The sequence below is a fragment of the Lissotriton helveticus genome, chromosome 12 (assembly GCF_964261635.1).
Source record: "Lissotriton helveticus chromosome 12, aLisHel1.1, whole genome shotgun sequence".
Taxonomy (NCBI): Eukaryota; Metazoa; Chordata; class Amphibia; order Caudata; family Salamandridae; genus Lissotriton; species Lissotriton helveticus.
Genome location: NC_136073.1, coordinates 693,177,575 through 693,203,302, shown reverse-complemented (window position 1 = coordinate 693,203,302; position 25,728 = coordinate 693,177,575). Strand labels below are relative to the sequence as shown.

At 46.7% G+C, this 25,728-nt stretch overlaps 1 protein-coding gene across 2 annotated transcripts in view; it reads left to right on the top strand.

Moving 5' to 3' along the window:
* HYDIN (HYDIN axonemal central pair apparatus protein) overlaps positions 1-25,728 on the top strand; it is a 3,619,565-nt gene that overhangs the window by 2,486,994 nt on the left and 1,106,843 nt on the right. For both annotated transcript variants that reach the window (XM_078670948.1, XM_078670947.1), the window contains 3 exons: positions 4,441-4,676; positions 6,379-6,530; positions 16,607-16,796. In XM_078670948.1, coding sequence (XP_078527074.1) covers positions 4,441-4,676; positions 6,379-6,530; positions 16,607-16,796 — 578 coding nt within the window. The remainder of the gene's footprint in view (positions 1-4,440; positions 4,677-6,378; positions 6,531-16,606; positions 16,797-25,728) is intronic.

Sequence of the window (25,728 nt, the reverse complement as noted above, 5' to 3'; positions counted from 1 at the left end):
TGTGATGTCTTATGTGTCAATTTGAGGAATGTTTTTCTTTTTCAGTCCTTTAGAAAAAATTGTTCTGAACAATTTAAAGACTATTTAAAAAAAAGAAATGGTTTAATAAAAATTCCATTCGAACAGGAAAAAGAGTAGTCTGTTCATTACTCCATGAGTAATAGGAGTGAATGGTAGTATGGAGCCAGGTTTCTTGTTTTGTGTTTTGAGTCTATCAATTTCGGCACAGCTATTCCAAATATAACAAATACATTCTGATGGATATATTTGCCTGTGGATTCCTCACCTTATGAATATACCCTGCACCAGCATGCCGCAGAATTTTCCCCTGGTACTCCACGCCGACGAGGACGTCACAATGCTACGGCTCCGCTCGCCACTCCGCATGACGTCACCAGAGCCATAAGAGAGCCTCATCAGCATGGTGATGTCAGTTCCCTTTTTTTACATCCTGCGTAATGGTTTTCTGGACTTTCCATATTTTGTTGAGTTACTTTGTTATTTCTTCATCTTTAACTGCTGATGTTGCGAAGGCATCCCCCATTCCCCTTGGTAGTGCAGGAAAGCAGCCCTAGATCCCCCATCCTGGATCATGTGGGTCCTGTAGGGGGTCGGTTGTCTCATTTTCTACAGGGTTGGAAATCGGTCACGTCAGACCTTTGGGTTTTAAACCTTGTAGAGAATGAGTACGCCCTTCCCTTTCTGGAATTTCCTCCTCCTTACCGTCCTTGCCAAGGTTTTTGTTCAAAGGACCATTTACTTCTTCTACAGAAGAAGGTCCTTGCTATGTTACAAAGGGTGCGATAGAGGTGGTCCCGGATCAGAAAAGGGGACTGGGATGCTACTCCCGGTATTTCCTGATCCCCAAGAAGGATGGCAGGTTATGTCCGATCCTGGACCTCAGGGTCTTGAATTTTTACCTCAAACAGAAGAAATTCAAGATGCTGACCCTTGCTCAGGTTCTTCTGGTGCTGCAGCAAGAGGACCGGATGGTGTTGATCAATTTACAAGATGCGTATTTTCACATCCCCATCCTGAAGTCGCACAGGAAGTATCTCCGTTTTACGGTAGGGTCACAGCACTACCAGTTTGCAGTCCTACCGTTTGGTCTTACCACTGCACCTCGGGTCTTCACAAAGGTGATGGCAGTAGTGGCGGCTCATCTCAGAAGGTCGAGGATTCCAGTGTTTCCTTATCTGGATGACTGGCTGCTCAAAGCGGAGTCGCCGGAGATGGTGCTTTATCATCTGCGTGTAACAACTCAACTGTTGTTCAACTTGGGTTTTTCAATAAATGTGCCCAAATCTCACCTGGTGTCCTTCCTCTCAGCGCAACCTGTTCATAGGGGTGGTACTGGATACTACTGTGTGTCAAGCTTTTCCTCCTCCACAAAGAATTCTCGACTTTAACCACTTGGATGCTAAGGTGTTTTATGGCTTTGAATGTAATTTTCATTGAAGTCAATGGAAACTCCATGACGAGCTGGGCTCGTCATGAGCGTCGAAGGGGTTAAGGAGATGAATCCTTTATTTCACAATGGAGCAGTTGTTCCAGTCCTGAAGGTGCTTTGCCTGCTCAGTCTGTTCGCTTCCTGCATACTGTTGGTCAGTCATGTGTGCTGACACATGAGGGCGCTCCAGTGGTGCCTCCGCTGGGAGTGTTATCAACACAATGGAGATCACAGGAAGTCAGTCAGAATCTCCAGAGAAGCTGCAGCGGAGCTGACTTGGTGGAGTGTGCAGGGCAACCTGACTCAAGGGAAGCCTTTTCAGCCTCCTCCACCTGTTACCACGGTGATCACGGATGGCTCCACTCTAGGGTGGGGCGCTCTTCTGGGGGATCTGGAGATCAAAGGTCTTTGGTCTCCAGAGGAAAGGTTGCTTCATATCAACTTTCTGGAATTGTGGGCGATACGTTTGGCACTAAAGGCTTCCCTTCCTTCCCTTCGCGGTCAGTCGGTTCAGGTCAACACTACCGCAATGTGGTACATCAACAAACAGGGAGGTGTAGGGTTGTATCGTCTCTGTCGAGAGGCTCTGCGACTCTGGCCCTGGGTTCAGAACCATCAGATTTGTGTGTTTGCATATCATCTAGCCGGCGTGCTTAATTTTCATGCGGACAGTATCAGTCTGCATTACTCGGCCGATCACAAGTGGCGGCTTCATCCAGAAGGGGGTCATCACATCTTTCAGATGTGGGGGTCTCCTTGGTTGGACCTATTTGCCACTCATGAGAACGCTCACTGCCGTTGTTCTGCTGTCTCCAGTTTCCAATGCAGGGAGCGTTGGGGGAAGCGTTTCAAATTAATTGGAGCTCACTTCCTCCCATACCCTTGATTCCTCGAGTCCTGAGGAAGATTCGCCAAGACCGGACCCAAGTTATATTGATTGCCCCGAATTGGCCAAGAAGGGTGTGGTACACAGATCTTCTTCACCTCTCATCGCACCCTTCTCTCCTTCTCCCTCTCAGAGCAGACCTACTCTCGCAGTCGCAGGGGCAGGTTCTACACCCCCACCTCCAGAGCCTGCACCTTCATGCCTGGAGATTGAACGGGGCAACCTGAGTTCTTTCACTCCCCTGTCCGATGTGGTGGATGTCATTTTATCGTCCAGGCGACACTCCTCTAAGTCTATTTACTCTTATAGGTGGTCTAAGTTTGTTAAATGGTGTGGAGAGAGATCCATTGATCCTTTAAAGGCCCACTTGTCAGATGTTCTTCAGTTTTCTCTTTTCTTGGCTCAGCAGGGTTGTGCTGTGGCCACTGTTAAGGGTTATTTGTCGGCTTTATTTCTGTGTTTGCCGGATCAGCCGTCTTTATTTAAATCTCCCATTGTTTTGAGATTAATTAAGGGCCTTACTAATAGGTTTCCGCCTACTCCTTTTGTTATGCCTCAACGGGATTTGAATCTTGTTTTAACTTTCTTGATGGGTTCCCCGTGTGAACCCTTGCATAGTTGTCCTTTGATACTCTTGTCTTTTAGAACAGTCTTTCTTGTGGCTATTAACTCAGCAAGGAGGGTGAGTGAGCTTCAGGCTCTTAGTTCAAAAACTCGATTTTTGACCATACAGGCTGAAAGGATGGTCCTTAGGACCAGGGCTGCTTTTCTGCCTAAGGTGGTTACTCCCTTCCATCTAGGGCAAGGGACAGGACAAACGACTTGCGATTGGATGACCATCTCTTTGTGGACTACGTTGGACGCATGAAGGGCAAGGCTGTGCACACGCGCACTCTATCCAGATTGATCATCTTGTGCTTCAAGATCTGCTACACCCTGGCTGGTAAGGAGCCTCCTCTTCAGGAAGAGGATGCCTCCTGTTCCTCTTCATTAGAGCTCCTTCTACCAGAGCCAAGTCATCATCTTCTGCTTTGGCCAGAATTGTACCTGTATTGGACATTTGTAAGGCAGCGACTTGGGCCTCCCTCCCCACTTTCGCAAAGCATTATTGCTTGGACTCCGAAATGAGGAGGGAGGGCCAATTTGCGCACTCTGTCCTCAGGACTTTTTGGTATAGAAGGGTGGACACCCTCCTGCGGGTGTGGGACTGCTGTGGGAATCTATTCATATGGTGAGGAATTCACAGGCAGATGTATCCATCAGAAAAAAAAGTTACTTACCTTCGGTAACGCTTTTTCTGGTCGATACAGTATCTGCCTGTGGATTCCTCACTGACCCACCCTCCTCCCCATTGTCCACCCTTGTATACCTTAAAGGTGGCATTGTTTAACATGTTTGTTTTGCTTTTGTTTCTTCAATTTGCATGCTTTTATGGCTTTCTGTTTGATTTTACACTATGTGTATTTGTTTGAATATTGTGTACTGTGTATACTTTGAATCTATTGTCGGTCCACTCGTTCACTTCAGAGGCACGGAAAAAATGGGTGGAACTGATGTCATCACGTCGACGAGCCTCTCTTATGGCTCTGGTGATGTCATGTGGAGTCACAAGCAGAGCCGTAGCATTGTGATGTCCTTGTCGGCGTGGAGAGCTAGGGAAAAATTCTGCGGAATGCTGGCGCAGGAGATATTCATAAGGTGAAGAATCCACAGGCAGATACTGTATCCACAAGAAAAAGCGTTACCGAAGGTAAGTAACTTGTTCGTCACTCCACTACACACCTAAAAGCAAAATCAAGACGCCAATCTGTTCTATAAGCCAGTCTGCCTATTATGCTCCTCCAATCCTTGCCATTAATGTTTGTCTGTGCTAAGCTGCTGAACCCTCACTACTACACCCTGTATTTACATAGGTATCCTCCTTCATTGCACCAATTCGCTCTCAAAGGGATCTGGTAAACACAAGCATACATTCATCAGTTATATTAGTTTGCAGTGCCTTGAAAAGAAAAGTGTGCTTTAATTGTGCTTTAAACGTTCCTGCCTCAGTCTTTCGCAATGATTTCTATTGTAATTTTTTGTTTCTCTTCTCTCTCCTTGCTAGCATTTGTGACCAATGAAATTGCTTCCATTTTTGAGGAGCATCGGATTTGTCACAATATGCACCTGTTTCATTGTGTACAGACCTCAGAGGTTGGTGGTGTGTATGTGGAGGAAGAGAACCGGTTTATCTTCAACAATGTCCTGGTGGGACGGCAAGCGACTGCACGCTTCAAAATTATTAATGTGGGCAAAGTACATTGTGATGTAGTCTTATCTGTCAAGCCAGTCTCTGCAAAGGTAAGAAGGGTCTCGTGTAAGGTTGAAGGAAGCACTATTGGGAAGGGGAAGATGGAATGTTGTGGTGAACTGATGGTACTTTGGTCAGAATGTATGCCTTATAGTAACTCTTGGCCTCATGTTCAAAGCTTCCAAACCAAATAATACATTGTAATTTGCTGCTAATAACAATTCACAATTTGCGATTTCTTATTTATGGGTCAGTAAAGGTGGAGACCATTTGCAAACCGGCTTCTACCGAATGTATTGGTTGGTTGCGAACCGACTTATGTACTAATATGTTGGTTAAACTATACAGAATCATAGTGGGTTGCAATGTGGCATACATCATCAATATTCATGAGGCATGTTGCAAATTGCAAGCAACTACAATTGGCCTCAGTCACAGGGATGGTGACCTGCCGTGGTCCGCGTGCCATGTCTGTGATTGCTTTTAAATAAATCAATATTGCAAAAAAAAAAGTAGCCTTGTTTTTCTTTATCTGAAAATGGGATTCATTTAAAAAAACAAAAATTAAGTTATATCAACTTTTTATAGGAGTAGACAGTAGTTGACACGTTTTTGTCAACTTTCACAAAGTACAGCGGGACCTTGGGGACCTCTTCTGGTTTGCAAATGGATTAACTCCTTATTTGAGTTGTTGGTAAAACATTAACATATTGTAACCAGATTTTGGTTTCAAAATATTAAAACATACTATAAAGAGTCTGTATTTGGAAGCAGTGGTGGCTGGTAGAGAACGGTGGCGGGGGAAGGTGATGGGGATAAGTAAGAAAATAAAGAAAAAAGAAAAGAACACCTACTTGTGGTCGCCATTGCCAGCCACTGCCTCTCCTTTGATGCAGGAATCAGGAAGCACCCTGGCTCCCCTGACCAAACACAACGCTGCCTTACAGCAGCATTGTGATTGGTCTGAACACTGTGGTTCGGTGCTCCAACATACTCAGTAAGGGCATGTTCTCCACCCAGGCTGTGCAGTACATCCTGTGGAGGACATGCAAAGTGCGCAAGACGGTTTGGCCGGCCTGAGACAGCCGGCCAACCCGCCATGTGCACTTAAGATGCAGCCACCCCTCCTCCTCCCTCGGCATCTTAGGAGCCCGACCCTGCCCTAACATAACGTGGCTGCAGTGCAACTTCAATACTAAAAATAAAATGATAATAACGTTCCGTTATTATCATTTTATATTTTCCTTTGCACTGCTTTAAAGCAGTGGGGTGATGCTCCTTCACCTTAGTGGAGGAGCCGCCACTGTTTGGAAGGGACGCCCTTAACATGCCCATTCTAGATAGCGATTCCCTAGGGTTTCCTAAACCCATTTAATGATTCAGAAGCTTTTTCAGAATCATTAAATGGGTTTAATACATTTAAAAAGAGGTATAGCGGTTACAAACCCTCTCATTTGCCGAATCAGAGGGTTAGCTAACGCTAATACCCTTTGTACATGAGACTTATATCCTTTCACTTAAGTACATAAAATGTTTGTGTAGTGTTCGAAGTGTCTCTTTTGTTTAAAACAATGTATGGTAGTTTTAATGAAAACAGACCCAGTGGAAAAAGTTGCAAAAATATTTTGAGCTAGTGTCACTGAACATCACTCTTTATGCATTGAGGTGCCATGAATGAGGATGCAATGGGCCAATTTCCATTTTGCATCTAAGTTTCAATGATCATGTTAATGCCCTTATTGTCTGTTGCAGAGCACTTCCCGTATCAATGAGATCTTTGAAGTTGAACCCACACGTGTCTCCATCAACAATCATAGTCACATCTTTGCCACAGTGACATTCTCTCCACAGACCATGCAGACCTACCAGTGTGTGTTTGAGGCAGCCTTGGAAGGACTGGGCGGGTAAGAGACAGACAAGCTCCATAATTCCTTTTAAGAGCATTTGTGTTCTGTGTTAAGGATCAAGCATGTCCATTCTTCCCTTCATTGTTACTAGGCTCCTTATGCGGTCAAATTTCCATTGTCTATTTCTGTTCTTTTTGTATTGGTCTTACTCTATGGGCTCTTCCACTTCAGTGTATTTGTTGGTATATCCTTTCTGTTTTGCATGGATATTACATGATATTGTATCCATTGAGTCAAGCTAATCCCTAAGCACAAGGTTGTGTAGTTAATTATAACAGATAAATACATTAGTTAATTGGGTTAGATATGCAACATGGTGGTAAAAGTAGTAATAATATAACCTTGATGAACTAGTGGTAGGCGATGTTGGGTGTAATATTGTTGTAGGCCAATACTGACCTCAACACAGTGTCAAATTTGTTACTTGTGTATTTTTGGCAAAAGTATCCACTTCCTAACTGCTCCAGATCTTACCGCATTGCTCAGTTTACATCAGCCAGCACTTATTCTTCATTCTGCATGTCAAGGTCTTCTGAATAGACCTCATCGCTATAAAGCATCATCTTTTTTTTGATCCATGTCTCTTGTAGGTCCTAAATAACGGAATGGGCTATGTCCTGTTGTCTCCACCTCTTTTGTGCTTAAAGAAATCTTAGGAATCATTTCATTAGTCTTGCATTTCCTCACAAATGGGGTCTTCTAGCAAATTTGTTCTTGGAGTATGCGGCTGCACTTGTTTCACAATATTCTTGACATATCCTTGTTTTTTTCATTGGTATGACTTTTGTAAATAGCACGTTAGATAACATTTCTCAATAAATTGAATTAATAAAATAAAACCTCATCCTGTAAAATCCAATTACTTTATAACCAACATTGTTCATTATGTTTTTATGTTGAGCTTCCCAGACAGCCCATGCTGTCTGGTTGCAAATGATCTATTGTGGGCTTAATAGGGGCTTACAGTTCACCCATTGCTTTTCATTGTTTGGTCTTTTTGTCAGTCTTATTCTCCAGTATTAGGGGTGTCTTTCATAGATTCACATGCCTGAATCATCCCCCGTCGTCGGAGTAGGAGTCTCACGGTATATAAAAAAGCAATAAAATGCCATAAAATATATAGCAAATATCAGAAATACCAAACCAGGAAGTAAGTAGCCCCAGCTACAGCAGAAAAAACTTCCATACTCGTGACCATCCTAGTCATTATGTGTTAGTCCAAATTGCAGCCAATCAGGCGACAGCACCCACCAGAATGTTCTCCCCAGAGGCTCAGGCTCTCAGATTTTCTACCGCACGTTGTGTGAAGGGAGTCTCCCTGAGCTCTGCTCAGTTTTTTCTTCTACATCAGTAATTTCTTCAAAATTTCACAAATGTCTTCATCTAAATCCCTGTTCAGGACCTGTGATTCTTGTGGGAAGCCAAGACTTTTCAAGGAGGACCCCCACAAGAAATGTTTGTATTGTCTTTATCCTGACCATGAGGTGAAGGAGTGCAAGATCTGCCGGACCTTCCCCTCCAAGACCATCAAGGATAGAGAAGGACGACTTCTATTGTGGCTCAATAGACTCAAGAACAAGGATGACCCTGTCTCTGAGGTAGGAAGCTGTGCCTCTGGCTCTTCATTTCTTTCAACTAAGAGGAAGGCTGAAACTGAAGTTTCTTCTCTAAGGGCGAAGGTGGTTAAGAAGTCTAAACCCTCTCAGGATGCTCCTGGGCCTAGTACTTCCAGTAAAGTTATCCCAATTGCCAAAGGGGATATTACGCCCTCTAAGAAGTCTGGGACTAAGACAGTTCCCAAGATATCTTCAAAATCTGCGCCTCCTCAGTTGCCACCATTGACAATTTCAACGTCAAAGAAGGACTGTGTTTCCTCTCATGTGGCCACATCTACCACCTGCACTATGACTTTCTCCTCACCTAAGCCTTCCCTTGTCATGTCTTCAGCTTCTTCGCCTACACTGGTCCATGTCCAGATCAGGCCTATCTCGTCGTCGACAGTTGTCCCGTCGACGACGGCCAAGGTACCGTCGACGAGTTTCTCCTCTTCATCTATAATGTCGAAGGTTGGGTCCCCGTCGACGATGAAATTGGTACCGTCGACGAAGCCCTCAACGTCGACGGCCCTCCCGTCGACGGCAAAATCCTCATCGACGACGAAGTCCACGTCGACGAAGCCACCGTCGACGACCTCGACGACGTCCCCGTCGACGACACCACCGTCGACGACCGCGACGGCGAAGCCACCGTCGACGACCTCGACGGCGAAGCCATCGTCGACGACCTCGTCGACGAAGAGATCCTCGTCGACGACGAAGCCCACGTCGACGAAGTTACCGTCGACGACCCCGTCGACGACCCTGTCGACGAGACAATACTGTCAACAGTATGCGGACGTCCCGTCGACGCCGCCTCTATCAAGCTGCACTACTTTGCAGGTTTGGTCAGCGCAGACAGCAGGGATTCCATTACCATCGCCTGCAACTACGGCTACATTGTTAAAGAAGAGAGCTACTGCGGAATTTATTTCTTCTACGCTTGTAGTGCCAGACAAACTTTTGGATTCCGATGAGGAAGGATCCTATGAGGACGAAAATTTTGGGGCAGCTAGAAGTCCATCTGACCTCCATATTAAAGTTCAGGAAGAGGTTGAGGAAGACATGGAGGACATTCAGCCTGATCCACGTGCTGACAGACCTACTCCTGATATGCAGTTGCCTGAAGATCTATTTCGCAATCTGCAGTACATGCTCAGTGACTATTACAGACGTTTTCCACCTTCAGAGTCTGGTGAATCTGTAATGTCTACACCATTGCCGCAGGGAAGGGCTCCCCTTTCTACGCGGACACAACCAGTGACTACTGCGACGTTGGAGGAAAGTCGCCCAACGTTAGCTGCGTCGGCAGTTTCATCTCCTCAACCAAGAGAAGAGGAGTTCTCGGAGCATGAAGAACAGGAAGAAGGAGAGTTGGATGACGTGTCTGAATCGTCGGAGTATGAGGATTATAATGCAAACACACCCTCTCCGGCAGAGCCTACTACATCTGAGTCGCCACCTGTGGACGTTGCCTCATTCCACAAGATCATGGATAGAGCAACTAGGAGGTTTATGATAACTATGGAATCAAAACAAGAAGAATGCTTCTTGTATGATTTCAAATCTACACCACAAAAGCAGAGTTGGACCATTCCAATTATAGATTTCATCTGGAAGGAGGGACTAAAGATCATGGCCAAGCCAAATTCCTTACCAGCAGTGCTCCCAAGAGTAGATAAGAAGTATAGGGCGCCTACATCTTCTTCAGCATGCCTTGTCGGACAAGCTAAAGCAAGCAGGCAGCGCAGAAGAGATCTTCCAATCCTACGTCTCATGTCTCTGTTCCTCCAGACAAGGATGGGAGGCGTCTAGATTCCATCGGAAAGAAGGTTTCTACCATTGCAGCTACGACCATCAGAGCCGCAAACTCCCTAGCCATCTTAGGGAGATACGATAGACAGATGTGGTCGGACATCTCATCGTACATGGACAAGCTTTCCGAGCCTGATCGCACTGAGGCAAAGAAAATCCTTCAAGAAGGAGAGTGTGTCTCCTCGGAAATGATTGACGCGGCGGTGGACGTTGCTGCCACTGGCTTTCGACAGCTAGCGGGTGCAGCTGTTCTCAGGAGGCAAGGATGGTTGAGAGCAACCTCCTTCAGGCAGGAGGTTCAAAACAGGATTATTGACATGGCATTTGATGGGGAGTCTTTATTCGGAAAACATGTTGATGAGGCCCTGGAGGCCATAACGAAGGACACTGAAACAGCACGTTCGCTGGGTACTCTGCAATACCGGAAATCTTCCTTTCGTGGAGCAAAAGGAAGAGGGAATTTCAATACTAGAGGAGGTTACAACCAACAACGCTCTTATTCTTCCACCCAGGGAAACCAAAGATTTCAGCCTTACCGACAGCAAACCTATGGGCAAAAGAGAGGAAATTTCTCTCAACCTCGAGGAAAATCTAATTATCGAGGAAGAGACAATAAGAAATGAGGTACGCATCCTGCCACCACTTTGTGCCAACCCGAACCAACTTGGAGGACAAATATCCCAAAACTACTTAAATTGGTCCAAAATTACTACAGACAAATGGGTCCTGGATGTAGTAGCCAGAGGTCACATTCTGGAATTCGTGAAAACTCCCCCAAATTGCCCCCCAAAAGGACCCAATCCAGCGCACCTCAAGGAGCTATTCATCCAGATCAACACCATGATCCGGAAGGGAGCAATCGAAAGAGTGCCTCACCATCAGAAAGGAAGAGGCTTCTACTCAAGGTTTTTCCTTGTTCGCAAGAAGTCAGGAGAATGGCGCCCCATCCTCGACCTGCGAGCCTTGAACAAGTTCCTGAAGAAACTTACATTCAGGATGTTAACACTTCAAGAAATCCTCCAATTTCTTTCGGCGGGAGAGTTTTTGGCAACACTCGACCTTCAGGATGCATACTTCCACATACCGATTTTCCCACGGCATCGGAAGTTTCTCAGGTTCAGAGTGGCTGGCAGGGACTTCCAGTTCAAGGTCCTTCCATTTGGACTGCGTTCAGCCCCCAGAGTGTTTACGAAGATGCTGGCCCCAGTAGCGGCCCATCTTCGGTTGCAATCGATACAAATATATCCATACCTGGACGATTGCCTTATCAAGGCCAGTTCTTTCGACATGGCACAAGATCACGTTCAAAGAACTCTGTCGTTGATGCAGAACCTAGGTTTTTCAATAAACTTCGAAAAGTCTCATCTCACGCCAACAGCAAGAAAGGATTTCTTGGGAGCGACACTGGACACCAAGCTCGCCCAAGTATTCATCTCAGAGGAAAGACAGGACAAGATTCAACGACTTGCGGCGGCATTGTCACTAAAAAAGTGCGTTTCAGTACGCATGTTCAAGTTCTTCCTCGGGATGCTTTCTTCCTGCATTTTGCTCACCCCCAACTGTCGTCTTCGGATGAGGCCCTTACAAGAGGAGCTCAGTCGCCAATGGATCCAAGTATCAGGATCTTTCGAGGACATCATCCAGATTACACCGCGGATGCGACGAGCGATAACATGGTGGACCCACCGATCCAACTTACAAGTGGGATGCTCCTTTTTAGCGGAAGTTCCCAGGTTCATAGTGACGACCGATGCATCAATGACAGGCTGGGGTGCTCACCTCCAAGGCATGACGGTCAGCGGAAAGTGGAACCAGATCCAAATGAGATGGCACATAAACCGGCTAGAGTTACACGCCATATTTTTAGCCCTGAAGTCCTTTCAAGCGACTCTACAAGGTGCCACAGTCTTGATACGGACAGACAACACCACCTGCATGCATTATCTGAACAAGCAGGGCGGCACAAGATCAGCCCGATTGTCGCAACAAGCACAAGAGATATGGAGTTGGGCCTTGACTCACAATATCCATCTGTCAGCGGTCCACGTCCCGGGAGTGGGGAATGTATTGGCGGACTCTCTCAGCAGGTCCGGGGGCTGCACTCACGAGTGGGAACTACATTTACCATCTCTACATCGCATCTTTCAGATGTGGGGGCATCCGGACTTGGACTTGTTTGCAACATTCCAGAACCGGAAATGCCCATACTTTGCAAGCTGGGTTCCCCACAAGGACTCGTGTGGAGATGCCCTTTCGCTGAACTGGAATCAAATATTCGCGTACGCCTTTCCACCGATACCTCTGATCCCGAAAGTCATCAGGAAAATGAAGAAGCAGCCATGCCGGTTGATCCTGATTGCTCCTCGATGGCCCAGACAATACTGGTTCACCGAACTGCTCCTTCTCTCGGAATGCAACCCTATTCCACTGCCACGCATTCCGCACCTTCTATCCACCCAGCAAGGCAGGGTATACCATCCGGACCCGAACTCGCTGAAATTGTCAGCTTGGCTCCTCAGCACATGGAATTTGCACACCTAAACATTCCACAAGATTGTCAGGAGGTGCTGGCAAAAGCCAGGGCTCCATCCACAATCAAAACCTACAAACTCAAGTGGAAACGTTTCTGTACGTGGTGCCAAGCTAATGGCTTACATCCCATTCAAGCAACACCGGAGCAAATCCTTCCTTTCTTTCTGCATCTGGCCAGATTGGGTTTGGTGCACTCTACTCTAAAAGTCTTCCTAGCAGCCATCTCTAGATTTTGCAAAGATGGATCAAACTCTCTATTCTCTGTAAGGATCATACAACAATTTTTCAAGGGATTATTTCGCATGTTTCCGCCGGTCCGGAAACCTCCTCCGGCATGGCATCTGAATATCGTACTGTCTCAGCTCATGCGTCACCCTTTTGAACCAATCCATAAGGTGGACCTGAAATTTCTGACATGGAAAGTATTGTTGCTACTAGCTTTAACATCTGCTAGGAGGGTCAGCGATATTCAGGCGTTTACATCTAAAGCACCTTTCATTCAATTCACCACAGACTCAGTGGTATTGCGTACTAATCCAACGTACATGCCTAAAGTGCCTCTGGACTTTCATCTGAATGAGCCAGTTATCCTTAAAACATTCTTTCCAGACCCACAGTCTACGGCTGAAAGAGCACTGCATTCTTTAGACATTAGAAGATGTCTTAAATTTTATCTCTCCAGAACTTCTGCCATCCGCAAGACAGACCAACTGTTTGTGGCTTACGGGCGACAACGCTGGGGTTGTGCAGTTTCAAAACAGACCATTGCTAGATGGGTTTCCTCTACAATTGGACTTTGTCATCAACAGGCCGGTAGGCCCTTGCAGTCCTTGCCAAGAGCACATTCTACAAGGGCGGTTAGCTCTTCCACTGCCCTTTTTGCGGGTGTGCCACTTCGACAGATCTGCAGAGCTGCTACGTGGTCTAGCAGGCACACCTTTACTAGACACTACTGTCTAGATTCAGCAGATGACGCAGATGCTTCGGTTGGAAGAGCAGTGCTTCGCAATCTTTTCAAATAAGGTGAGCCTCTGTTTCCACCTCCTCATTTATGCTCTTTAGACGTTTGATCACACCTTGATGATTATTGTTATGCATGTCTACTGTATATATTTTTATATATATATGTATATGATACTCTGACGTCTACGAGCGTTATACTGTGAGTACTGCTTACTATTCTGATTCAGGCATGTGAATCTATGAAAGACACCCCTAATACTGGAGAAGAACAATAGTTACTTACCTGTAAACAGGTGGTTCTCCAGTATTGGTGTCTTTCATAGATTCACATGCAACCCGCCCGCCTTCCCCCAGAGACTCACTCGGATAGCATGGGGTTTCACTCCTGTGCGAGAAAATCTGAGAGCCTGAGCCTCTGGGGAGAACATTCTGGTGGGTGCTGTCGCCTGATTGGCTGCAATTTGGACTAACACATAATGACTAGGATGGTCACGAGTATGGAAGTTTTTTCTGCTGTAGCTGGGGCTACTTACTTCCTGGTTTGGTATTTCTGATATTTGCTATATATTTTATGGCATTTTATTGCTTTTTTATATACCGTGAGACTCCTACTCCGACGACGGGGAATGATTCAGGCATGTGAATCTATGAAAGACACCAATACTGGAGAACCACCTGTTTACAGGTAAGTAACTATTGTTCTTTTCCTGCTTCTTATTCAGTGGCTTTCCTTGTCTGTGTGTCTACCTTATGGTTGTTCTTTCCTCGGAGCAAAGCCTCTTTAGCATTTCTCTGTTTGGCTGAATTCTATTATTCTGTTGCTTATTTTTAGGAAACTACTTTTTTCTTTTTGCTTAAGCACTCCATGACATTGCAAGCTCTCTCCCTTGTGTGCGTACCACCAAACACTGTCTCCTTTGTGTTTAAAGCTCTCTCTCTCTCATGTACTTCTTACCCCGCCAAGCTCGCTCCCTCCCCTGCTCTGTGCTTTCTTGTGTGCTTCTCCCCACCTACATGTTGCTCTCCCTTGTGTGCTCCTTTTTCCCTCCACCTGCTCCTCCATTATCCCCCACTCCTGCGGAATATTTGTTTCTACATTTCATTTATTTATTTATTTATTTTGTGGGGAGTACCAGGCAGCAAGTTACTGCCAGCCCTCAGTGTTTTTATTTTTTACTTATCCTTCTCAGAACTGTCCATAATAAAAGAATTGCACCCGTGTCATTTTTTAGGCGCACATGCAGAATGATGCCCAAGCATACCCACATCATCACACATGCACATGCCAACAAAATAACACAGTTGCTGCAGCCACATCATTGGACATTGTTTATGGCATTTTTTTTATTACTATCCTGTTCAGAATCTCCAAAGGCAATAATTATTGCCTTTGTTAGTGCTTGTTTAATGTAGTTGCATTCAATGTATGAAAATGTGGGACATTCGGATTAGTACCCTGGTTCCTGCATTTGGAATTACTTTTTAAACAGGCCCTCCCCACCCACCTCCAAAAGGGGCTTCTAATCCGCACTTAATGAAGGGACTATAATAGAAGGAAGCTAAGAGATAGAAGGCAGTCTAGATTGCAAATTGTTTGATCTCAAGAGAAACTTCTGTGTGTTTGTACACACTGCCCTTACAAACTTTTAAAGTGTGGGAGAAACGTCTTTTTGCTTTCATCTTGTTCTGTTTCATAGTTTTTTCTGGTCAGCCCTAATGTACAAGTTCCATTTGCAGTTGTTCTTTAAATACAATATTTATCCAGTATTGGGGTATCTTTCATAGATTCACATGCCTGAACCATTCCCTGTTGACGAAGTGGGAGTCCCACGGTACATATAACAAAGCGGTAAATAGTAAATTCCATAGGCTATCATGGAGTTAACCATGCATTCAATAGCCTATCAGCCTCCTTTTACAAAAAGGACCAAACTTAAAACACAACCAATCAGCAGTCAGCACCCTCTAGAACCTTCCCAAGAGAGGCTAAATCCCTCAGAATTTCCAGCACAAGTGTAGTTAGTGCTGTAATGCAAAGGAGACTCTCCGGGGAGAAGGGTGGGTTGCATGTGAATCTATGAAAGATACCAATACTGGATAGCTGCAGTTACAGGTAAGTAACTTATTTCTTATACAGTATTGTGGTATCTTTCATAAATTCACATGCCTGAATCAGAATAGTAAGCAGTTCCATATATACATATATAAATATATATGTATATAAATCTATATATACATCCTTCTAGCAAGCACTTAAGTGGACGGTGGGTAGTGCTAAAATAATCCTCAATGCAATACTAATATTAAAAGTAATGGCTTGAATATTAAACAATGTTATAATGCATAGATTACTGCCCTGGTGGAGTGCGCTTTTGCAGTCATTGATAATGGTTTGCCAGCCTTGTCGTGACAAAATTGAATTGCGCTCGCTATCCATCTGGCAATAGTAGCCTTAGAAACTGCAATGCCCTGGCGGCTTTGTCCATAAGCTACGAATAACTGATCTGACTTGCGTAAAGGTTTAGTCCTTTGCAAGTAGAATTTAAGACATCTCTTTATGTCTAGAGTGTGGAGCGTTCTTTCTGCAGGCATCGAACGGTTAGGGAAGAAAGTTCTCATGATGACAGGTTCATTCAAATGGAACTGAGAGGGTACCTTAGGGATGAATTTAGTGTTCGTTCTAAGAATGACCATTTCGTCAGTGAAGCGCAAGAAAGGATGGGATTTGGTGCTTTTTATAAAAGGAGGCTGATAGGCTTTTGAATGCATGGTTACCTCCATGATAGCCTATGTAATTTACTATTTACTACTTTGTTATATGTACCGTGGGACTCAACTTCGCAACGGGGAATGATTCAGGCATTTGACTCTATGAAAGAAACCAATACTGGATAACTGCAGTTACAGGTAGTAACTTATTTCTTTTTATAGGTTTGGCAGATGGGGTTGGGGCACCAGTAGCCATTAGGCATTTGGATTATGCTTAATGTTGCGGATAAGGTATAGATTTTGGCATTAAAGTTTTAAGGTGCTGTTGATGTAAATGTGTCAACAATGTGAGGGTGTCTATGGTGGTAAAGGACATGTAAAGTATATTGTGACAACGTAGTGGCATGTTGATGATGTACTAATTGTAGATGAGGTGACACATTCTTTTATGTCCAACAGTTTGCTGTCGAAGACACGGAACTTAACATTTGAAATTTCGGGGGAAGGGAACCTTCCTCGTGTCAGTGTGATGCGTCCTATTCTGCGAAACAAGCAGGGGAACCCTTTGCTGCTCTTCAACAGACTTCTGCTAAGCAGTTCCCAGAAGCTTCCTCTTGTCCTGATGAATGAGGGAGTCATCCCTGCCCAGGTAATTCTGCACAGATTGAGAAACAGCACATCTTTAAATATGAGCTATGGTGTCTTTTCCTTTTAAAGGTGATTGAGATTTTATTATCAAACCATACATGCCAGTATAATTGGTGCAAGACATTTAGTGACAGATCAGTCATACATACACTATATTAGTAATTATCCTGCGATGCGCCCATCTATCAGCCAACATAGGATATTGCTATAGGTAGACCGACCTGTCCAAAATATCCACTCCAAAGCTCATACATCACAGGAATGCTTGCCCTGTAGTAAGCACAGAAGTATTTTCTCTTATCCAGCTATGGTTCTTTAATAGATTCTTGAGTTCTAAATAGCCACCCTATTCGGGCTGGGAGTCTGTGATACACAAATATCTAGCAGTTTTAGAAATATCTCTAAAACTGCAATTTATACTGCAGTCCAGCCACATCATTCTGGGCTGTTTCTACCCCCTCTCCCTGAAGCTTCATCATATTCTTTCACTGTTCACGGAACAATGGAGCTCTCAGGTAAGCTCCATTCATTTTTCAGAAACATACTATTAAAATCAAAGGTAAACTCACATTTTCGCAAGGTTTACTATCTACAGCATCTAATGAGCTGCATTTTGATGATACCTAACTTTCTGAGAATCAGTTGTTCCAAGAATTTAGCCCTGCTCTATTAGAAGTCATTTTCAGAGTCAAAAAGAAAAGCAAAAGATTTATGTTGATACCCTATACGCGGAATTCATTGATCTCTTCATTCAGAGCATCATATGTATCACTGTGAAACGTTTTAAGGTTTTCCTAACATAACTTTCAATTTAAAATAACCCTGTTATTTTTCCTGCATGAATGGTCCTATTTTGACTCCAGAGAAGCAGAAGCAAAAGGTGTGTATTCTCCATCCTCAGTGAGTGCTGAGAGAGAGCCAAAGATAAAGATAGAAGCCTCCTCAGGTATCCCACTACCTAAAGGAATCAAACTGTGAGGTCCTGTCATCTGATGCATCAGAGGTTGAGGAGGAACAAGTCCTCTGCTGCACACAAAATGCACAGAACTTCAGGTTCAGCTTCTGGCCCGAGATGTCTTGACCTTTGGCGGACCCCTTTTGCCCCTGGCAAGCATTTGATGAAGCGCACCAATTCTTGACATCTGTTAATGCTGGCTCGACTCCAAGCCTCCAATAATCTCCTTTCAGAGTTGAAATTGGGCCCAGAGCCGACTCCAAAACCAACCCCAAAACAGGCACCAAAAAAGATCTTGAGATAAAAGTTCAGACATTCTCACAGTACCACTAAACTCCTTTTGGGTGCCTGATGTCAGGCAGCACAAGATATATATGCAGCCGCCACGGTGAAGATTCTAGCATGACCATCTCCACAGGAGGACCGACGCACTCCCCATCGGGCTTTAGGGTGGAAGAGAAAGCTCAACTTTGAGAAAAAAAAATTCAGAGGAATTACTATATTACTGAATCCCAAAAATGTGGACATGGGAACTAATCCACAGCCACCGTTCCCGCCTCTTATTCTCCACCAACCACCATCAACACACAGATACACACACACACCATCACCACCTCCTCAGTCTCCTGAGCAATCTCTTCACTCTTTCCACATTGACTCAAATGAAGACAGTTCTTGGGACATGCAGGACTTGTGTTTGGATCCTCTGTCACATGGGGATGGGGATGACCCCTGGGAAGTCTATAATAGGTACCTGAAGATGGTTCAGATTTAGAGCCCTTTACTGTTCGGACCTCCCCCCCCCTGCTGCCCAAACTTCCCACCGAAGATACCACAGTATACCACGCTGTTATTCTGAGAGTAGCTAATAATTCTTAATTAAAGAGGTCTGTACATTACTTAACACTGCTTAAATGCATGACCAAATGAAGTAATGGATGCTTTAATGACCCAGTTTCATCAATCCTAGGGTGGTGAAGTAATATAAACCTGCCCCAGATGACACAATAGTGGTCAGGTACAGACAGATTTGCCGGCCTTGCATACTGCCAGGAAAACAGCCTGTCCACAGGCAACTGAAGAAAGAGTAAGAGGATAAGTGCTACAGGCAAACATATTGATGTGGGGGCAACTATTCTGTTGCAGAACTGCTAACTCCGTTGGACTGCTATCATGTTGTGACTGATAGCACTGGAAATAAATGGAGCAGTTGGTGAAACAGCTGCCAGAGGTGTAAAGGAAAAAGAGACAAGACCTGCTTCAGAAAGAAAGATAATTTCCAGTGCCTATATCCACTGCTTCCTGGGTGCCACTAACGCTGCCTCCCTGGAAGTGAAGACTTGCATTCTACACTGCTACCACACATGGCTTAGAGTGTCTGATTTCAAACCCAGTGTTCAACAGCATTTGATGGAGACCATCTTTTTGACCCACAAGTAGACAGTGCCTAAGAAAATTTCACCGGAAATAGGTACAGCTAAAGCAATGAGTGCCCTCATGTTTGAAATTCCAAAGGCTGCCTTTCACAAGCAACTAACACAGGGAATGTCAAAGCCTCTATCACACTTCAAAGACCCTACCAGCAACATTAGCCGTTCCACGAGGGGCATACTTCCAAAGCCTATGGAAGTAGAGGTAATAGTGGCTCTGGAATAGGCAACTCTGACAGCAAACAGTGACTTGCCCACTATCCTCCCAATCACATAATAACACCTGTCAGGTGGAAAAAAGTTTCCTCAGTAGAAGGGAATAACCATAGACATGTGGGTACTCTTCTTAATGCAGCCTAATATGTTCTTAGAATTCCACACCACCCAACATACCACCTCAACAGCATGCAATGAGCCACAAACATCTGTGCCTCTTGCAAGAGGATGTATAGGTACTTCTTACCAAATGACTCTGTACACCCTCACACCAGCGTGGACAACTATTGTACACACTGTACTTTCTCATCACCAAGAAAGATGGTACCTTGCAGCTCATCCTCGACCTCAGGCCATTAAACCGTTAAATCCTGTGGGAGCACTTCAGAATACCTAGCATGTCATCCTCCTGATCTTCACAGGAGACCAACTGGGGACCTTCAACCTCAAGGACGCCTACTTCCACAGCGTCCTACATCCCACTCATCACCGCTGCTTGCTCTGTTTGTAAGTGGACAACAGTGCCAAATCTACATTCTGCCATTCAGGGTCACAACAGCACCAAGTATGTTCACCTAATGTCTAATAGTAGTGGCTGAACATGTCTTCTCATATTTTGAAGACTGACTGATAAAGAGCAGCAGCTGACAACAGTTTCTAGCACACAGTAGGCAGCAGTGTCGCTGTTACACAGACAAGGGTTCACCAGTAGTGCAAAAAAGTTACATATGCAACCACAACAGATGCAACCTTTTTCAGGAACTGTACGTCTTCAAAGGAAATGCCTACTCAAACCACGAGACGGTAATGGCATTCCAAAGGCTGACACCTCTTTTTCAGACACCACATCACCCTGCGGTATGAACAGTGATGAAGTTGTTGGGGATGATAGCTTCATATATACAGATTGTGACATACACATGGTTACACATGCACACTCTACTAGAGTGTCTAGTAAAGCAATGATCCCAAGCAGAGGGTCCCTGGGAAGATCTAGTGATGGTAGGGTCAAAGGTTTAGCACACCTTCCCATGATGGAACAAGAATTTGTTACTGGTCAGGTCTTTTTTTGGCCACAGTCTCAGGTACCGATTGCCACAAAAACAACACTCATGGGGTGCGGAGTACAATTCTATTCTAACACCTTTATTGGTCTTAGGGGGACTCAAACTGCCTACCTCAGGAAGTCACTAGTCCGGCCATCCCCAGCGGCAGGAACAAAGGGTGCATGCCACCACTCCTAGCAAGGGTGTGCAGTACCATTCAACCTTATGACTGTTCGGAGTACCTGGACATAAGAACAACAAGAATGTCTAATCAGTTCCCTGACACTGTCATCTATTCAGTTGGTGTACAGAGAATTTCATACGCTCATTCAAGGGAAAACAGTTCCAATACAAAGAAATAACATTACCACCATGTGCTACATGCAGATGAAGACAGAATCTTACTCTCGTCAGCAGTCAACACCAGCTCAAAAGATTTGACACTCTGCCATTAGAATATACAATCAACACCTGGCGGAGCATGTTCCAGAAGTAGACAAAGGATTTGTGGACCTACCAATCACGATGCATCAAAAGTTTACGAGTGGGAGATACATCCACAAAAGATCTGTTTCCCACCGTAGAAAATGCAAAATGTCTAAACCTCACCTCCAGCTACCCACACCCACAGCACATGGTCAATGTGCTATGGATGAACTGGTCAGGGATATCTGCTTATGTCTTTCCTCCACTGCCTCTTGTTTCCATAGGTTGGGAGAAAAATGAAGCAAACATCCATGGCCCTCATTCTGGTGGTGCCAACTTGGGCAAGGCAACCATGGTATTTAATTCTGCTTGAAATGTCAGTTAATCCATGCAAAAAACTACTGATCAGACCAGACCTCCTGATTCTGTATTAAAGTAATCTCAGATATCTAGACTTCAAGCAAATGATCCTAGCAGTTTGGCACCTGATGCCTTAGAGTTAGAGTACAACAGTCTTCCTGACGAGTACAAGAAAAATCTGGCATGAGGCACGCAAGCCCACAACACAAACTTGTTATGCTGCAAAATGGAAAACTTTGTACATTACTAAATAGGAAAAAAGATAGATGCACTTAAAGTGTTAGTGCAAAATATTATTTGCTACTCAGTGCACCTTCAAAAGTCAGGGTTAGCATATGCTTCCATTTGCTTTCACTGAGCTGCAGTGGCAGCATACAAGCAAAGTAGAGAACACGTTTCCCAGTTTAAAATACCTGTTGTGAAGGCCTTCATGGAGGGTCTCAGTAGAATATTTACTCCACGAATTCATTCAGCCCCTTCATAGAATCTTAACATAGTCTTAACAAGGCTTACAGAGCCCCCATTCAAGCCACTACATGTGTCTGAAATGCAATTTCTGTTACATAAGGTAGCTGTCCTTGTTGCTGTCACCTCTCTAAGGAAAGTCGGTGAGCTGCAGGAACTAACACTGTAGGAGCTATTTATTCAGGACCTCAGAGCTAGAATTGTCTTAAGGAAAAATCGCAGATTTCCTCCAAAGGTGGGTTTACCTTTCCATGTAAACTAGTGATTTGACTGGCCCATATCTTTTTCACACCAGGAATATGCAAAAAAATCATTACACACACTGCAGTGAAAGCTCTTTGGTTTAATTTTTTTAATTTGTTTGCAGCACCTCATGTAGAGGACACCATTTCTAAAGGTGGTAAACCTAGATGACTTGTTAAGTGTATGTAGACATCCTTTGCTAAAGCAAAGCGAACACTGCTTATAGTGCCTAAAACACATTCCTCTTTAAAGGGGTCTACTTTGGCCTAATTGGGAAACATCCCCATATTAGACATTTATAGATCTGCTACATGGCCAATGCCACACACATTCACTCAGTACTATATCTTAGAGAGTCATCTAGCTGCAGATTCCTTAACTTAGAATATCCTCCAGGCGCCAGTCTGGATCCGGAGATTTTTCAGCAGTACCTCTGCGCGCCGGGGGACGGCATCGCATGGCTCCGCCCTGACGTTGTCTACAAATATGACGTCAATGGAGCCATATAAGTCCATCCCGGCATGCTGACGTCAGTTCTTTTCCACGCCTGCGACAGGAGAAGCACTACCTCTGGCCTCTTTTAGTTTTTGGGCCGTACTGATGCCTTTTCGCATCCAGGAACAATGAGCAATGCGTTCAGGCTTCAAATCGTGTGAGACCTGTACGTGGCAGATGTCGGTGACCGATTTGCATGCGATCTGTAGGTGGGGCTTGAGTGAGCACCATGACTCAGAGGAGTGCGATGCCTGTCGGAAGCTGAAGCCGAAGTCCCTGCGGGAACGTAGGATGAAATTGTTGACCGCCTGGATGTCCCGTTCGGAGTCCAACCGTCACCGTTCTCCCTCTCGAGCTGGGGCTCCTGTTCGGGGCAGATCTGATAGTCGTTCCAGAGGACGTCACTCGCCTTCCTCAGGTAAGCACAAGAAGAAATCACGGCAGCCGTCGGCCTCACGTGGTCGTGACATCGGTGCCCGCTGCTCCCGGTCTTTACCGGACACGGCCCCACAACAGTCTACCTCTGCCTACCACCCATTTCCTGGTGTTGGGGCACTAGGACCGAGATGGAAGCCTATTAACAGGCTTTGCAGGCCATCTTTAGGTAGACCCCTCTCCCTGGTGCGCCTTCAGCCCCACAGAGGTGGTAGGGACTGAGGTTGGGAGCTTGCCGGTGGGTTCACCCTTGGCGCCAATCGAGTACCCTGACTCCGGTCTTGGAGGCGCTGCGACGTCGAGAGTCAGCCCGGTGGGGGTTCCCATTCAAACATTGGGCCGTAGTACACATACAGCGTCTGGGCACCGCCCTGTAGGGCTCCCAGCGATGATGTCTGATGCGGCCGCAGCAGGAGACATATCCCCTAGTCGACGCCTTTCCACTCCGCTGTCTCCCTTCGCGGTGGATGTTGGGTCGACGCTTGCCCGACGCCAGTCATCGGAGTCTCCTTCGGCATTTGTCGTCATCGATGCGGCGCCGTATCGACGTCTTTCAACGCCAGAGACGGCTTTTCCTCCTCCTTTGCTAATGGTGGGTGAGGCCCCTTGGGATTCATCCTCCCCCCCCCCCCCCCCCCCCCCCAGTGTTGCCTACGCGTTTCATGGAACATGTTGATGTGGAGCATCTGCAGGCCCTTGGGCATCCTCGGGGTACAGAGCCTTTGGCTTTTGATGGATGTTAGCCTGCAACCGTCCCCTAATTATGATCTGCTGTCGCCACCTAGAATGGCCACAGAGGCTAGTGCAGCATTTACTCGAGTTGTTCGCAAAGCTGCTGACATTTTACAGCTCCAGCCCCCCTCTGTCTCTCTACATTCCAATCCCTTATTGGATCTGCTCCACTAGGGAAATGCAGATGAGGAGCCCTTGCTGCCGTTTGGCTCATCGTCGTACAACATACTTCTGGGGACCTGGGTGAGGCCCTCATCGGAGGACCCTGTGAAACGTGCTATTGCATATCATAATTGCCCGGCTCCAGATGACCCTGTCTCTTTGTCCTTACACCCTAGGGCTCAAGGGCTTGTTGTCCAGGCAGCCTCAGCTTCACTGCCGTCGTCCTCTCCTCCGCTACTCCCACCTATTAGGGAGTTTCGCTGGTTGTAGACATGTGGTAGACAACTGTTTGCGTCCACGAGTTCAGGCCTTAGGTCCTTGAACCGCTCAGCCCTCCACAGGGCTTGGCCGCCCCACTCACTGCTGCCGCTCCTGCCTGCCTTGCCGCCTCCTGCCTGCAGATTCTTTCGCTCGCTGCCCGCTGCTCCTTGGAATTTCCCGCTGCTCCTGGGAATTTCCCGCTGCTCCTGGGAATTTCCCGCTGCCCGCTGCTTCTTGGAATTTCCCGCCGCTGCCTCCCTGCGGCCCCGCCCCCTTGTGATTCCATTCGCCGCCCCGCTCCCGCCACCTAGCTGCTCCTCCCTCCCGGCTCCTTACTTATGACGCCCCCAGAGCGAGCGCCGATTGAGCGCTGCAGGTGCGCCAAAGGTAAGCCCGTCTGCGCCCGTCCGCGCCTGGCCCGCGCCCACGCCAGGACCCCTGGCCCTCCCCGCCGAGGCAAGACGACCCGACTGACCTACGACGCCGCCACTCTCAACGCACTCAATGCCGGCCAGACCCACGCCTGCTGCCGAGCCACCCCGAGACGCACCCACGGACCCTTCACCTGCTGCACCTGCAAGTTCACCTGCCTCCGAACCTGCCCCGCACCCGCCAAGACAAACACCAGCAGCAACCACCTCAAGTGCATCCTGATCAACACCCGCTCCGTCCACAGACACGCCGTGGAACTCTGGAACCTGCTCGACGCTACATCACCGGACGTCGCCTTCCTCACGGAAACCTGGATGAACGCCTCCTCTGCACCCGACATCGGCATCGCCATCCCGGACGGGTACAAGATCATCAGGAGGGACCGCATCAACCAGACCGGAGGTGGGGCGTGGCTTGACTGCCGAGCGGAATGGCTGCCTGAAAGCGCAGCTCCGCCGATCGAGTGAATAAATCCGCCACTTATCCGTCCTACACCGACTCTGGGGCTCGGGTCTGAGGTCCCGGACAGGCGCGGAACGCTCCGCTACATCTGGAAGTGCCTGCTTGAGCTGCGCCCGACGTATCGTTAAACATCGCTCCCCTGATCTGCCGGCGCTGAGAGGCCTGCGGCATCGTGTGAGGCCGGGGACTTGCGCAGGGACTGGCCGACCGGAAGTGGTACGCGGCCCGGCGTAGCGCTTGCTGAATGTGCAGCTGCAGCCGACGGCTGAGAACCCGACTGTGCCCACTGCTCTTGGACGGCTGGTGACGGCGACTGAAGGCGGCGATAGCTACGAGCGCCGGTGCATTGAACGCTGGCGTGAAGGCGCCTGACTGGAAAAGAGGAGCCGCCTGGCGCCGAGTGTGGTGCGAGCCGTGAGCCTGGGACGCAAGATGGGACAAAGACGCTTTGGCGGAGGTGAGGAGCTGGTGGGCTACCGGGTGTGCGTGGCCCCGCTGCGCAGACCGGGAACTTGTTGACTGTGGTGCCCTCGGCCCCTTTCTCCGTGTGGACTCCCTGGTGGGGCGCTGATTGAGAGTGGAGGAGTGCACACCGCCATTTTGTCCCTGTGAGGGGACCGCGCCTCTGGCAGTGGACGCCGACAGTGAGTTGCTCCCTGCGTGTGGATCGTTGTTGTACTGAATAGGCGTCTGTGCTGCAGGGCCTTGCAGCTGAGAGACTTTACACGCTTATGGTGCCATTTGCCGACCAATACCGCTAACTGAGGAACCGAGTCAAATTGCTGGGTATTGACTTTGGCGTTTGCTGCGCTG